Genomic DNA, 13,678 nt, shown 5'->3' with positions numbered 1-13,678 from the left:
CTCTGGGCCTAGCCACTGTCCCTCAGTTCTTCAGTTCAAGGCTAGTGCTCTACCACTTCCAATTTTCTGGTGGTTATTTGGAGATAAGAGTTTCACAGACTTTCCTGCCCAGGCTGACTTTGAACCGTGATCCTCAGATCTCAGCCTCCTGAGTAGCTAGGATTACAGGCATGAGCCACCAGTGCCTGGTGGTTTGTTTTTATTTTTAAAGACTGCCTAATTACAAGACTCTATCTTCTACTGGAAAAGAGGGGGGAAACAGTTGTCTGTACTTCTGTAGGATTCCTGGGCAGCTAAAAGTCAAGTTAGCATTCACTACAGACTGGTTTGGAGGCTGAATAGTATATTTAGAGCATTTTAAGTCTTCTTGGTTTTTCCTCAGATGGCACACAGAATCTTCGATTATGTTTCTAATATTTCCCTCAAGCAAAGCCAGATCTCATATTAAACATAGGAACAAAATGGTTATAAAATCAGAAGATAAGATAAAATTAAGCACAAACCAAATTATCTCTGAAAATCCCTCTGATCACCTCTAAAGTATAGGACATATGGTTTTGTGTGTGCTATCCAATATGATAATTCTTATGTATACTAAATGTGAGAGTCACTGAGCTAGACTAAATGAAGGATTACAGGAAAGTCAGGAGACAGAAGTTTCAATTGTGTCTCCTTTAAAATAGAAATCCAATCCCTAGTGGTAATGGGGTGTGTTAGGGCTCCAGTGCCTCTGCCTGTTCATGTGGTTTACGGCTGTCCCCTCAGCCTCCAGCTGAAGCCTTCGTGGGTTTGTTAGTATAGGCAACAGTGGGATCATTGTCTATATTTATCTGGAGTGGGGATTAGGCTTAAACCTAACCTTTAGGGAAAATAAATGATGTAGTTCTACTGGGAGTGTGATATATAATCTGATCAGAAACATATTTTTACTACCTATCATTATTTCTATTCCCTTGGCTATTATTGATGCATTTTATTTATCACAAACACATTCTTTTTGAAGGGCTATATACAGGCGCAGGTGGCACACCCACAAAAGCTGTAGAACCGCAACTCTAGAGACCAAGAGATCTCTGAAATAAAAGTGTTAATTGAGCCATTACAGATGCTAACCAGAAAAAGAAAGGATAGGTCCTGGATCAGGTTCCTGAAAAACCTCAAGACACAAACCTGGGGAGAAGTTGGTAAATGTCTGCTAAGCCAGAGCCAGGAGCATTTTAAATAAACCTTGGAGAGGGAAAGCACTGTATCCTAAACACTGGCTACAGTTCAGGTGTGAGAGGATGACACTGAGCAAGAGAGCTTTGGGATAGGAGCAGTCCAGAAGGAGAACCACAGTTACTGTGAAATCATTTGAGATTATTTGCCCCGCCCCAAATATGCAAACAGGGTATAGGGGCCCCTGTGGTCACTGCGATGGGATTTAGGTCAAGGTTTCAATAAAAAATAATTTTTTGTTGATTCCCCCTACCCTTAGATGTTAACTCTTAACTCCTGGGTCTTACCAACTATGCTCTTTGTCATTAATTGGAACACTTCAGATTGTTTTCTTTTATTAAAGCTATTCCAACAGAAACTTTCTGCTTTCTTCCCTCCCCCTCCTTCCTTCTTTCCTTCCTTCCTTCCTTCCTTCCTTCCTTCCTTCCTTCCTTCCTTCCTTCCTTCCTTCCTTCCTTCCTTCCTTCTTTCCTTCCTTCCCTCCTTCCTTCCTCCTCCTCCTCTTCTTCCTCCTCCTTCTTCTTCCTCTTCTTCCTCTTTCTCTGTCTCTCTCTCTCTTTCTGTGATCATATCTCACTATGTAGCCCATATTTCTGGCTCTACCTCCTGAGTTCTGGGATCACAGATAGGGACCACCAGTTCCATCCACCCTTCTCTGATTAATATAAATAATGTATACTTAATAAAAAGTCAAATGATGGAGAAATTAATAAAGTAGAATATGGAAACCTCCCATCCTATGTGGGGATTATGGGAATCACAACTGTGTATGTTAATTCAAAATAGGCATATTTTGAAGAAGAATGTTACCAGCACTTAGGGTAAAAGTCCCAGCTCCAGGAGTGCTAACAAAGTAGTCCAGGCTACTTCTCCTGACATCAGTTAAAGAAAGTAGTGTTGAAGGCAGAGAAGGAAAAAAAATCTACTTGAATGCTGAAAGAGTAGATAAAGGTATCTTGTGACCCCCTCCCCCCCCAAGTCCATCTTTGGAGAACTGACAGGAGCTTCTAGATTATAGATGGAAGTTAGGTAAGAAGCATGCTTACTTAAGTAGTTTTGATCAGACTATGGCCTTGTTGATCATTGTGTCAGGATTTTTTTCAGGGAAGGACTTGTCAAGATTAAAAAAAAAGTCTTTGCTACCTGATGCGTGTTGGCAGGGGATGGTGTTAGATTCGATTCTTGTCACAAGATGTTTATTGATCGGTTCTTTTGTTCCCAGAATCCAAGGTGGCTGCAGGAAAGAAGGGAAGAAATTCAGGAAGGAGAAGTTAAAGAGGCAAAAATAGAAACTATTTTTAAGGGGGACAAAATGGAGTCATTCAGGCCTTGACCAATGTGCCCTTCTTCAAAAAGTTCCTGGCACTGAGTTAAAAAAAAAAAAAAAAAAAAGTTTGTGTTAGTAGAGAGTCATCAACATACCGTATCAAAATTTTCTGCTTGGTTTTTCATAGGCCCTCAATCCATTTGTTACCCCTCTACCCCTTTCCACATTTTTCATTTCTATATTTTCCATTCTCATAGTACATTTATCCCTGAATATGTCACTGTTCTCTTGTTTTGATTTCCTTACACAATTTCAAAATGACAGTGACAGTGATTTTCTTCTCCAGTATCTCTACTGCTCATTTGTGAGTCTGTGGTCATATACACTGTGAGAACTGTGTCTCAGAACTCCAAAGTGCCTCCCAAACATCATCCTCCTAATGACCTCTGACCTGTGTCACCTGCCATCTGCTACCCAGGCCTTGCGATACACACCCTGGCTGATCTTACAAAAGTCTATCCTTTTGTCTCTTCATTCACTTCCTCTTGACAAGTTAATATCTCTTTCCAATTTTATCCTTCATTAATTAACCATATCATTATGCATTCATCACTCCCCGCACATAGTGTAACCTCTTCCAAATACGTACTCCAGGCTCTCACTGAGAAAATCTGATAAAACTATATTTAGGTATTTGCCTGACAGTTCTTCCCAGCTAAAGCCTATATGGTAAGTAAGTATTCACCAGTCAAAGTCCAAATTCAGTATTTCAACAGCTTCACCAAATACCAACCTTATACATTTCTGGGAATTTGAAGACCTGTGAATCAACTAATAGCACTTGCTTTCAAAATGTGTCCATTTTGAAATGGACACATCTGTCACAGACTTATAGACAGCTGTCTTCCTTCTGTTCATTGTTTGTAGTCTAACTTCTTTTTATCTGGACACTGGTCATATTCAATTAGGGCCCATCCTAAGGACCTCATTTTTACTTAATCATTAGTCACATCCTGAATGCAGGGCTTCAGACTTCAACATAAGAAAACGCAGGGTGGGACATAGCCAACCCTAATACTCTCCTTTGCTTCTTCTTCCTCTTTGTTCAAAGAACAGCTAGTGATCCCTATGATGGTCAGATTCTCTTTGCCTTTGAGAGAGAGGGATAGTTGATGAGAAATACCCAAATCCCCACCTGTCATCTAAACAGTAAGTTTCATAAATCTTTACCCTGGTTTCAGAACCCTCACTGGACCTGGCCGGTTAATATGTCTCAACTCCACAGATTCTTACTGTACCACCATGGTCCATCCTGTGTTTCCTCCTGACAACATCCTTTCATACATCCAGAATCAATTCCTTAGTCTCATTTTAAAAAAAATTTCTTGCCCTCCTTCTACATGGAATTAGGTGCCAAAATCATAGAATAGTGATTCTTAAAGCATACCTAAGAGTTACCACAAGGGTAGATTCCTCAGCCTGGCTATCTGGAGACTCACTCAGCTAAATCTGAAGCAAAACTCAAGAATCTTTCCAGCTGATTGCCATGTAGGTTGGACCAAACTTTAAGAAATACTGGCTGGGAGCTGGTGGCTCACGCCTGTAATCCTAGCTACTCAAGATGCTGAGATCTGAGGATCACGGTTCAAAGCCAGCCCAGGCAGGAAAGACCGTGAGACTCCTATCTCCAATAAACCACTAGTAAACTGGAAGTGGCGCTATAGCTCAAGTGGTAGAGCGCTCTCCTTATGCTGAATTGCTGAGGGACAGCACCCAGGCCCAGAGTTCAAGCCCCATGACTGACAAAAAATAAAATAAAAAATAAAAAAAGAAATACTGCTACAGTTCGCTTCTACTATTTCTTGTTCTTTCTTCCTTATCTTGACTCTATCTAGTACAGATTCCATTTTCCTGAACAATTTATAATAGCCTTCTAAGTAACCCATATGCCTTCCTGAACCCTTTCTCACAGCCTACCCCCTGATTCATACCAAATTATCATCTCAAAATTCTTAAGCCAGGTGTGGTGATAAGTATCTCTCATACCAGAACTGGGAAGGCTAAGTCAGGGGAGATTGTAATTTCAAGGTCATCCTGAACTGTATTATAGCAAGACTTCCCCCCTGCCCCAGATAAAAATAATCTTTAAATCACATCCATACACTTAAGCACAGGATCCCATAATAGGAGAACAAGAGCCCTGATTTATTGTCATGGGCTTTCATACTACTTCCCTACGCGCCCCCTTACCTGCTAGTCACACTACCACCATCACCATTCCAGGACAGCACCATAAACTTTCCTTTTTACTGTTTTGTACTCTTTCATCTGTCTGGAATTTTCTCTTCTTTAACCACAAATAACTGCCCAGCAAAATCCTTCCCCCATTCCGTTGTTTAAAGAATCACTTAAAATACTATTTTCCTTATTGAACTCAGTGTTCCTCAGGACACTAGAATAGGATCTAGTCTCCATCATCTCCATCTGATCTGTAGCACCCAGCAAACATCTTCTTCCAAATAGCAAAAATGCAAGCATTTGTTGAATTTACTCCCTGAAACGTGGATCTTGGATCTTGTCCTCTTATAAATAGACTAGATTGCATTTCCCTGAATGCATTCAGGGTGTTTGCCAGCATCACAGTGCACATTACTCTGTGACGCCCTCTGGACAGCTTGCTGGATCCTTTGTATAGTACACTGTTCATCTCTATCAACTTCCATTTCACTCCTTGGAAAGGTATTGGAGCTGTCTGCAAACTGGATTATTTCATTGCTTGAATCTATTTTCCATGTACAAGAATGTCAACTAGGCCCTGAGCCAGGACTTGCTCCTGAGGGAATATTCCTGTTTACATTTCTGTTCCAAAGTCATTTCCACTATCTGTGTCCTTATTTTTGTATTGGGAAGTCTACACACCTCCTGGGGATTCTGTAATGGGCTCCCTAAAGGCAAAGATAGTGTTATATTTACCTCCAGCACCTAGTACAAAATCTGGCACACAGCTAGACATTAAGTGAATATTACATGACAAGTTTTTCTTCCTTCCCTCTTTTTTTCCTTCCTTCCTTCCTTCCTTCCTTCCTTCCTTCCTTCCTTCCTTCCTTCCTTCCTTCCTTCCTTCCTTCCTTCCTTCCTTTCTTCCTTCCTCCTTCATTATTTTTAGTGACACTTGGATTTGAACTCAGGGCCTTGCACTTGCTAAGCAGGCTTATCACCATGGAGACCCACTTCCATGACTTCATCTAATCCTAATTATTTTTCCCCAAGGTTCTAGTCCAGCTGTCATTGACATATGAACTTGGGAGTTGGTTTTCCAATACATAAACTGGTTTGTTTGTTTTTTTTTAACTCAGGGCCTGTGCTCTGTCCTTGAGCTCTTTTGCTCAAGGCTAGTGCTCTACCATTTTGAGCTACAGCTCCACTTGCAGTTTTTAAGTGGTTAATTGGAGATAAGGGTCTCTTGACCTTTCCTGCCTGGGCTGTCTTCAAACCATGACCTCATATCTCAGCCTCCTAAGTAGCTAGGCTTACAGGCATAAGCCATCAGTGCCTGGCTCAATACATGAACTTCTTTTGTAAGTAAGTTTTTTATTGTGAGAATACTGTACAGAGGGGTTACAGTTACATGAGCAAGGTAATGAGTACATTTCTTATCCAGCATTGTTGGCTCCTTCTTTGTTTTTCCCCTACCATCCACCCCCCACACCTAAATTGTAAAGTTCGTTTTTCAACATAGCGTCTTGTACATCTCATTGTTGCAATGGGTCAACCTGCCCTATTTAAACAATTTGTTTTTTTCCCTTCCCCTCCCCAAATTATACCAACATCAAATACAGTGAAAACAGGGGTTATACTGCGGGGGAGGGACATACAAAGCAACAAAAAAAATACATGAACTTTTAAGATACACTTTTGCTATAGTTTGGATGAAGGTCTCCCAAAGATCTGTGTGTTTAAGAATTGTTCCTATCAGGCTCCAGTGGCTCATGCCTGTAATCCTAGCTAAGAGGCTGAGATCTGAGGATCTTGGTTTGAAGCCAGCCTGGGCTGAAAAGTCCTCTTGAGACTCTTATATCCAATTAAGCACTCAAAAACTGGAAGGGGAGATGTGGCTGGAAGTAGAAAGCCCTAGCCTTGAGCAAAAGAGCTCAGGGACAGGGCCCAGGCCTGAGTTCAAGCCCCATAACTGACAAAAACAAAAAAGAGTTGTTTCTTAGGGTGGCACTATCAGGAAGTGGTAGAACCTTTAGAATGTAGGACTATTGGGAGATCCTTAGGTCTCTAAGGGTATATTCTGAAAGGGGGACTGTAGGGTTCCAATCTCCTCTTCTCTTTTACCTGCTGGATCATGAGGTGAATAGTTTGCTAGCCACTTGCTTCTGTCATGATGTGCCAACCCTCCAGTGACCCAAAGCAATGGGGCTCTTGAGTCTTAGACTGCAACCTCCACAACACTGAGCCAATTTTTTTTCTATATAAATAATTTGTTTCAAATATTTCACTAAAAGAATATAAAGTAGACTAGCATAACATTTAAACCACATCACTGGGCAATGAATATACAGCCCTTAGATTTACATTCAAGGAAAAGGCTAAATGGAAATCTACATTTTATCCATGATGGCCATCTTTCTTATAGTTTCAAGAACCTGTTTAGGAAATCTAAATCAATTTTTATGACTTGGATTCTCTTTATTGGTGCTCTTGTCTGTTACTTCGAAGAACTCCAGTGAATCAATCAAAACCCTGATTAGTTTTCTCCACATAAATTATGCTGCCTATTTTTCTCATATTGCTAGATTTGCTGAATAATTTAGTGAGTCATTGTTTTATTTTTCCACCACTTCATTCCCTTCCTGGACTGAAAGTCATCATTACCAATTCCCCTGCATCTCTCCCAGGTATAGCTGCTAAATAATTCCTTGTCAACATTGTAATCACTATTTCACTTACTAATTACTTCATTATTCTTGGGTGATGATACTGATGTCTAATGACAAGTCTACCTTTAGCTGGCCAATGGTTATTAAGAGCAGTCATCTAGCCTCTTTTAATTTATGGCAATTTTCAATGGAATCTCAGTAAATTAAAGAATCTTAGGGATATTGAAAAAGATATTCAAATCATAATCTCCCAAATCTTCTAACTTTGGAAATATGAAAGCTACTTCTTTCATATTTCCTTTTCATCTCTGAACATGAATTTTGAATCTTGATCATTAAATGTTACTATGAATTCTCTATCTTCCTCCTTTGGTCATGCTAAAGAATTTTTAATTCTAAGTTTGGACATTCAAAGATGCTTTTCGAATTATTTTTTTTATCACTTCATTCCTAGTAAGTAAAACTTTATTTGGCAGTAGATTTTATAGAATACAGCTGCAAAATATGTGAAACAATGATAAGGAGAAATATACAAATCTACAATTCTATTTGGAGATTTCTCTTTTCTCTCAATGGCTGACAGAATGTTACAATGGATCCAGAGCATATAGGAAGAACCTTTAGGTTCTGATTTATTTTTTAGAAATAGTCTTTAGACTTTCAGAAACATATGTCAATTTCCTAGCTGTTAGCTGCCATTCTGACTTCCAAATACTCTTGCTTTCTGTTTCTTGTTCTTAGAAATATAAGTAACATTCTCAGGGCCTTGTGTTTATTTTTCCATTTACTCATTCAATAAATGTTTATTAATTCCTACTGTAGTCAAAATATTACCTGAAGCACTACAACTGATGTCATTGTTTTTGAAATATTTAGTAACTAAATTTCATATAGGAGGTGCTACCTAGCAATAGTATTAAGTATGAATAACATAAACTATTAAAGAACTGTAGAAAGCTGGATGCCAGTGGCTCATGTCTGTAATACTAGCTATTCAGGAGGCTGAGATCTAAGGATATCATGGTTCAAAGCCAGACCAGACAAGAAAGACCTCAAGACTCCTATCTCTAGTTAACCACCAGAAAGCTGGAAGTGGCATTGCAGCTCAAAGTGGTAGAGCACTAGCCTTGAGCAAAAAATCTTAAGGATAGCTCCCAGGCCTTGAATTCAAGCCCCACAACCAGCAAAAAAAAAAAAAGCTGTAGGATTATGTTATACCGATTGAACTGCCATACTAAATACTACAGACCAGGTGGTTTAAATGGCAGAACTTATTTCCTCATAGTTCTGAAGAATCCAAGTCCCAAATCAAGATGCCGGTAGTGCTTGTGTCTAGAAGGACTCTCTTTGGCTTTTAGTGGCAACTTCTTACTGTGTCCTCTCATGGCCTGAGTGCGTGTGGAAAGAGTGAGACCTCTTAACCTTCTTCTATGACCACAATTCTATTGGTTTAGAGCCACACATTTATTATTTCATTTAACCTTCATTACCTCCTACCAGTTCTATCTCCAGAACAGTTACATTGGAGGTTAGATCTTCAACATAGGAATCTTGGAGGACACAATTTAGCCCTTCCAAGAACTATATCAATTAGCAAGTATCCTTTATTTCTGTCAGAACTCCTCCTATTCTCTATGGTTACTAATAAAGAACAAATACCAGTGAAGATTATAAGAAAAACAGTCCAGACAAAGAAAAGGAGCTGCCCAAAGTCACCACGTAAATAAGAACAAAAGGCACTAGCAGAAACTAGTAGTTCAGCCTGGGACAGCCCAATGCACTGCTCTTTTAGTATGATCTTCTAGCAGAGTTACTGCTGCACAGTGCATAGATAATTAGGCCCAGCATCTGGCCTTAGCAGGAGATGTTTTTACCTTGTGATCCATGAGCACCATGAGCTCTTCCTTCCTGCTCACCTTATCCTGTCCTATCTCCTCAAATCTATCTCTTCACATTTACATCAGGATTCCTGATCAAATTGGCTTCTTTGTATAGGTACTAAGTTCACCACAACCAACTTTGGGTCATTATTCTTTATGATCCAGGCCCTGTAGAGTCTGAATATAGACCCTACAAACTACTGCCATCAGACCCAACAGACAAATTATTCCTCTCCCTGTACCAGCTGTCATTCAAAGGGAATTGTGCATTGGAGGTTTTCATCATCTGGAATGTGGGCCCTGCTGAGGGCAGACTTTCTCCACCATCACAGATTGCCCTTTCATCTGGCACTTCCAGCTCTCTCTCTCTCTCTCTCTCTCTCTCTCTCTCTGCCTGATAGATGCATGCTACAGAAGACCTTGAAAACTAACCTCTCTTACCCAGCAGCTCCTCTGGTTCATCTTTCCCACTCACAGAACAATCTTTTCTCCTCTTCTCTCTGGGTGGAACTTTATCTCTATCCCAAATAGGTATTTGAACTTAGGAAGTTCATGGATATTCATGGGTAGCAATTCATTTGATACTGGATATGCCTTTTTTCTCTCTTTTTTTAGTCTTTCTTCTCTTTTATCTTTCATTTTTCATCCCTGATAGTTGTTAACTTTGTAAGCCTATATAATTTATACATCCCTGCAATTTGGTAATTGACATTGCCCCTGGCCTATCTGGCCTGAGGTGCCACAATTTAGCAGATTGATTGACTGGTTTGTGACTTTGTTGGTTGACTGAGCAGATTCATCTAAGTGATGATGCTTGGTTCACAAATGCACTAATTACAGAATCTCTGAGATGAATGTTCTGGTTCTGAAACTAGCTGCACAGTAAGAGAGTGTTTAGAATCCTGATGCCTGGCCCTCCCATCACAGATTCTGAATTAACTTGGTCTTCGTTTCCAAGGCTGTCCAGGTTATTCTCATGGGTAACCAAGGTTAAGAATCTCTGGTTGGAGCTAAAAGGTTGCCAAGGTAACCACTGCTGTGCTTCTTCCATTGGGAAATCTAAAATGATGACTCTTTTTTCAGGCAATTTTCCTGAATATATGAACTCTGCATTGCTGCTATAGAGGACAGCAGCAGGTACTGTCTAGTAGTAAAATCCTACCGTTGCTTAAAACTCCACAGTGCCTAGGCCAGGGTACTGGCACTATAGTAGAGCATATGCTGACCATGACGTATCTCCAGTATACACATAGTGCTACAATGGTTCCTTCCTGAGGTCAGGAGAGTAGCATCTTTCTTTCTTTCTTTCTTCCTTTCTTTCTTTCTTTCTTTCTTTTCTTTCTTTCTTTCTTTCTTTCTTTTTTGTCAGTCATGGGGCTTGAACTTGAGGGTGCTGTCCCTCAGCTCTTCAGCTCAAGGCTAGCGCTCTACTACTTGAGCCACAGCACCACTTCCAGCTTTTTCTGTTTATGTGGTGCTGAGGAATCGAACCCAGGACATTATGCATGCAAGGCAAGCACTGTACCACTGAGCCACCTTCCCAGGCCCAGAAGAGTATCTTTCTAGGCCTGTATGTCTCCGTGACAGGAGATTTGAGCCCCAAGGGACAACTGAGCACATATGAGGGTGTTTGAATGCTACTGGCATGTAGTGGGCAGAGGTGAGGGTAGTGCTAAACATATTACAAGGCACAGGACAGCCCTCACAACAAAGCATTATCCAGCATTAAATGTTTAGTAGTGTTGAATGCTAGTGGCTCATGACTGTAATCCTAGCCATTCAGAAGGCTAAGATCTGAGAATCAAGGTTTGAAGCCAGATACACAAATAGACAAATCTGAAAGACTCTTATCGTCAGTTAGCAAAAGCTAGAAGTTAAGTTGTGGCTCAAATGGTGGAGAGCCAGCCTTGAGCAAAAAAAAGTCAAGTGAGAGGGAGGGAGGATCCCTGAGTTCAAGCCCAGAATAAGCAAAAAAAAAACAAAAAACATTTAGTAGTGCCAAAGGTTGTGACACCCTTTTGTAGACCCTTCCTCTCAGGTTTACCCTTCTCCCTCACAGTCCCTAGTGTGTCCTTTCCGAAGTGTGATTACATTAATCTTTCCTTTTACCTTCTTTCTGAGCAGTCTCAGAATGAGATGTCTTTTGCTTTGTTTTTAAGAAATGCTATCTGACTGCATGTCAGAGATGCAGAACAGTCCCAGCACATTTGCTGCTTTCTGTCCCATCTGCCTGCCCTTCTGAAATAACAGAATGAGTTGAGCCCAGAACCTGGGGGGGGGGGGGGGGGTCAGTGTAGGAGGACGAGGAGAAGGCCCAGCCTGCCTTTACTAGGCACTGTGGCCAACGGAGCCAGCCCTGGGGTGTAGGTCACCCCATGAGATATGCCTTGGAACTGCCGGGCATATCAGCCACTAGCTTGACTGGGTCAAGCCCACTGCCAGGGTGATTGGTAAGTGTTGGGCTGACACTGGGAACAGGGCTTGAACCTGCTAGTTTCTTTCCCTACTTCCTTGGATCAATTCATCATTAAATTAAAGATTATTGTGATTTAAACCAGGCAGCCTGGAGACAGATGCAGGGTTTGGTGAAACAAAGCCTGATCCTGGTCCTGCATTTACCAAATCAAGTCTCAGCTGGGTGCTTTTCCTCTCTCTTAAAGAAATCATTCAAATCATCAGGGGCTGGAAATCACAGTAGAATCTTCCCCTGCAGTGTCAGTAGCCCACACAGAAAGGCTGGCGTGCAAGAAAGGGAGCCAGTTATAAATAGCATGAAAAGCAGCATCAGTCAAAACTCACTGATGTGCCAGAGTGAAATGTGAAAAGAATCAAATAGCTGCTGAAAGAGGAAGCAATAATGTCTCTTCATTTTTATAATTGAAAGTGCTTAGGAACAAAGGCAATGTATACCTGTGTAGATTAAAATACACACATACACACATGCACACACAACACATGCACATGCACACCAACAGAGCCCCTTTAAGGAAATGATAGATAATCATTAACTCTACAATAACAAAATCACAGTAGTCAAGAGTCTCACAGAGAGAGCAACTGTCCTTTTTTTTCTCCCAGGTAATTGATGCTATTTCTTTAGAAAGCCAATCGTTTCCCCAGGAGAAGTAATTTTCCTGGATGTTTACTTTTTTTTTCCAGCTTAGATGGAAACCATTTGAGATTCCAAAAGCATCTCAGAAAAAAGTGGACTTTGTGAGGGTAAGTCAATATTCTCTGCACCTCTCCTGCCCACCTTCCCCTCTGCTGCGGTGAGTGATCTAACCTGATGCAGGCTGAATGCCAAACAGAAGCAGCGTTATGGGCAGGCGGCAGAAGCAAAGCCACCTGCCTACATCATGGGGACTGGCCAAGGGATGGATGGCCTACGTATAGGCACCATATGGCTCTCGACACAAAGGCACCACAAGCCATGTAATCACACACACACACGCAAAAGCCAGTGGAAAATGATCGTTTTTCTGACCTAAACCCTTTTTTATTTTTCTTTCTAAAACAGGTCTCCCAATCTTTTTTTTCTCCAGGGTCCTTTCTGATAGTCTGGTGACACCTGTGTTTTTAAATGTGTAAAAGAAGTGACATTAAATTACAGAGAAATTAACTATGCTGAAAGACAATGATAAAAATATTCTTTCCTAAAAAAGAGATTGTGTTTGGTTTGTAACCGTATATATGCTTCCTTACTAATGTGCTAAATTGTAAGATCTCTGGGGGGGGGGGGGGACCTAGTAACTATGGTATAGTCATAAATGGTATTTTATGGTATAGACATAAATGGTATTTTGAGATACCTGTAACAACCATACTGTGGTTAGAACGATCATGGGTGTTTGTACTGCTGCTGTAGTTTTCTTCATTCAGAATAATTGAAGGAAATGATAAATTTTACCCCAAGATTACTGAAATAAGTATAAAAAGTCTTCCTCCCCCCAAGTTTCATGAGCCCCCTGAAATGGATACCAGATGGCAACTCTGATTTGTACCATGCTTACTGGCAGCTCTGCCAGGTAGTTACAAGTAGTTACTGGTGGGAGTACTGGGCATGTGTGAATTAAGGGAAAGGCCACTATCAGAATAGAAGGTGAGGTTCAAAGAGGCCAGTCTGCCTGTATGGGGGCGGGGGGGGGGGGGGAGGGGGGGGGGGGGGCAGGGGGAGGTGCTCGTGTGTGTGTATTTTGGCTCATGGCTTACTCAGACAGTCTAGTTATCCAGGCACAGGCCAAATTATGAACATCATTTTGAAGTCATTATGTTTATTAAGTGCTCCAAACTGTGCAAATTTTACAAGAGCCAATCTTGTACACTGAATTAAAATACAAAATATAGCCGGGCGCTGGTGGCTCACGCCTGTAATCCTAGCTACTCAGGAGGCTGAGATCTGAGGATCGCGGTTCAAAGCCAGCCCGGGC

General features: G+C 41.0%; 1 protein-coding gene across 1 annotated transcript in view; it reads left to right on the top strand.

Annotated features, from left to right (window-relative positions):
* Hgd (homogentisate 1,2-dioxygenase) overlaps window positions 1-13,678 on the top strand; it is a 49,831-nt gene that overhangs the window by 17,325 nt on the left and 18,828 nt on the right. Inside the window, exon 5 of the mRNA XM_042668640.1 lies at window positions 12,411-12,470. Coding sequence (XP_042524574.1) covers window positions 12,411-12,470 — 60 coding nt within the window. The remainder of the gene's footprint in view (window positions 1-12,410; window positions 12,471-13,678) is intronic.

This window comes from Dipodomys spectabilis, unplaced genomic scaffold, assembly GCF_019054845.1.
Source record: "Dipodomys spectabilis isolate Male_0828 unplaced genomic scaffold, ASM1905484v1 ptg000017l, whole genome shotgun sequence".
Lineage (NCBI taxonomy): Eukaryota > Metazoa > Chordata > Mammalia > Rodentia > Heteromyidae > Dipodomys > Dipodomys spectabilis.
The sequence above is the reverse complement of the archived record's forward strand: the minus strand, read 5'-3'. Positions and strand labels throughout refer to the sequence as shown.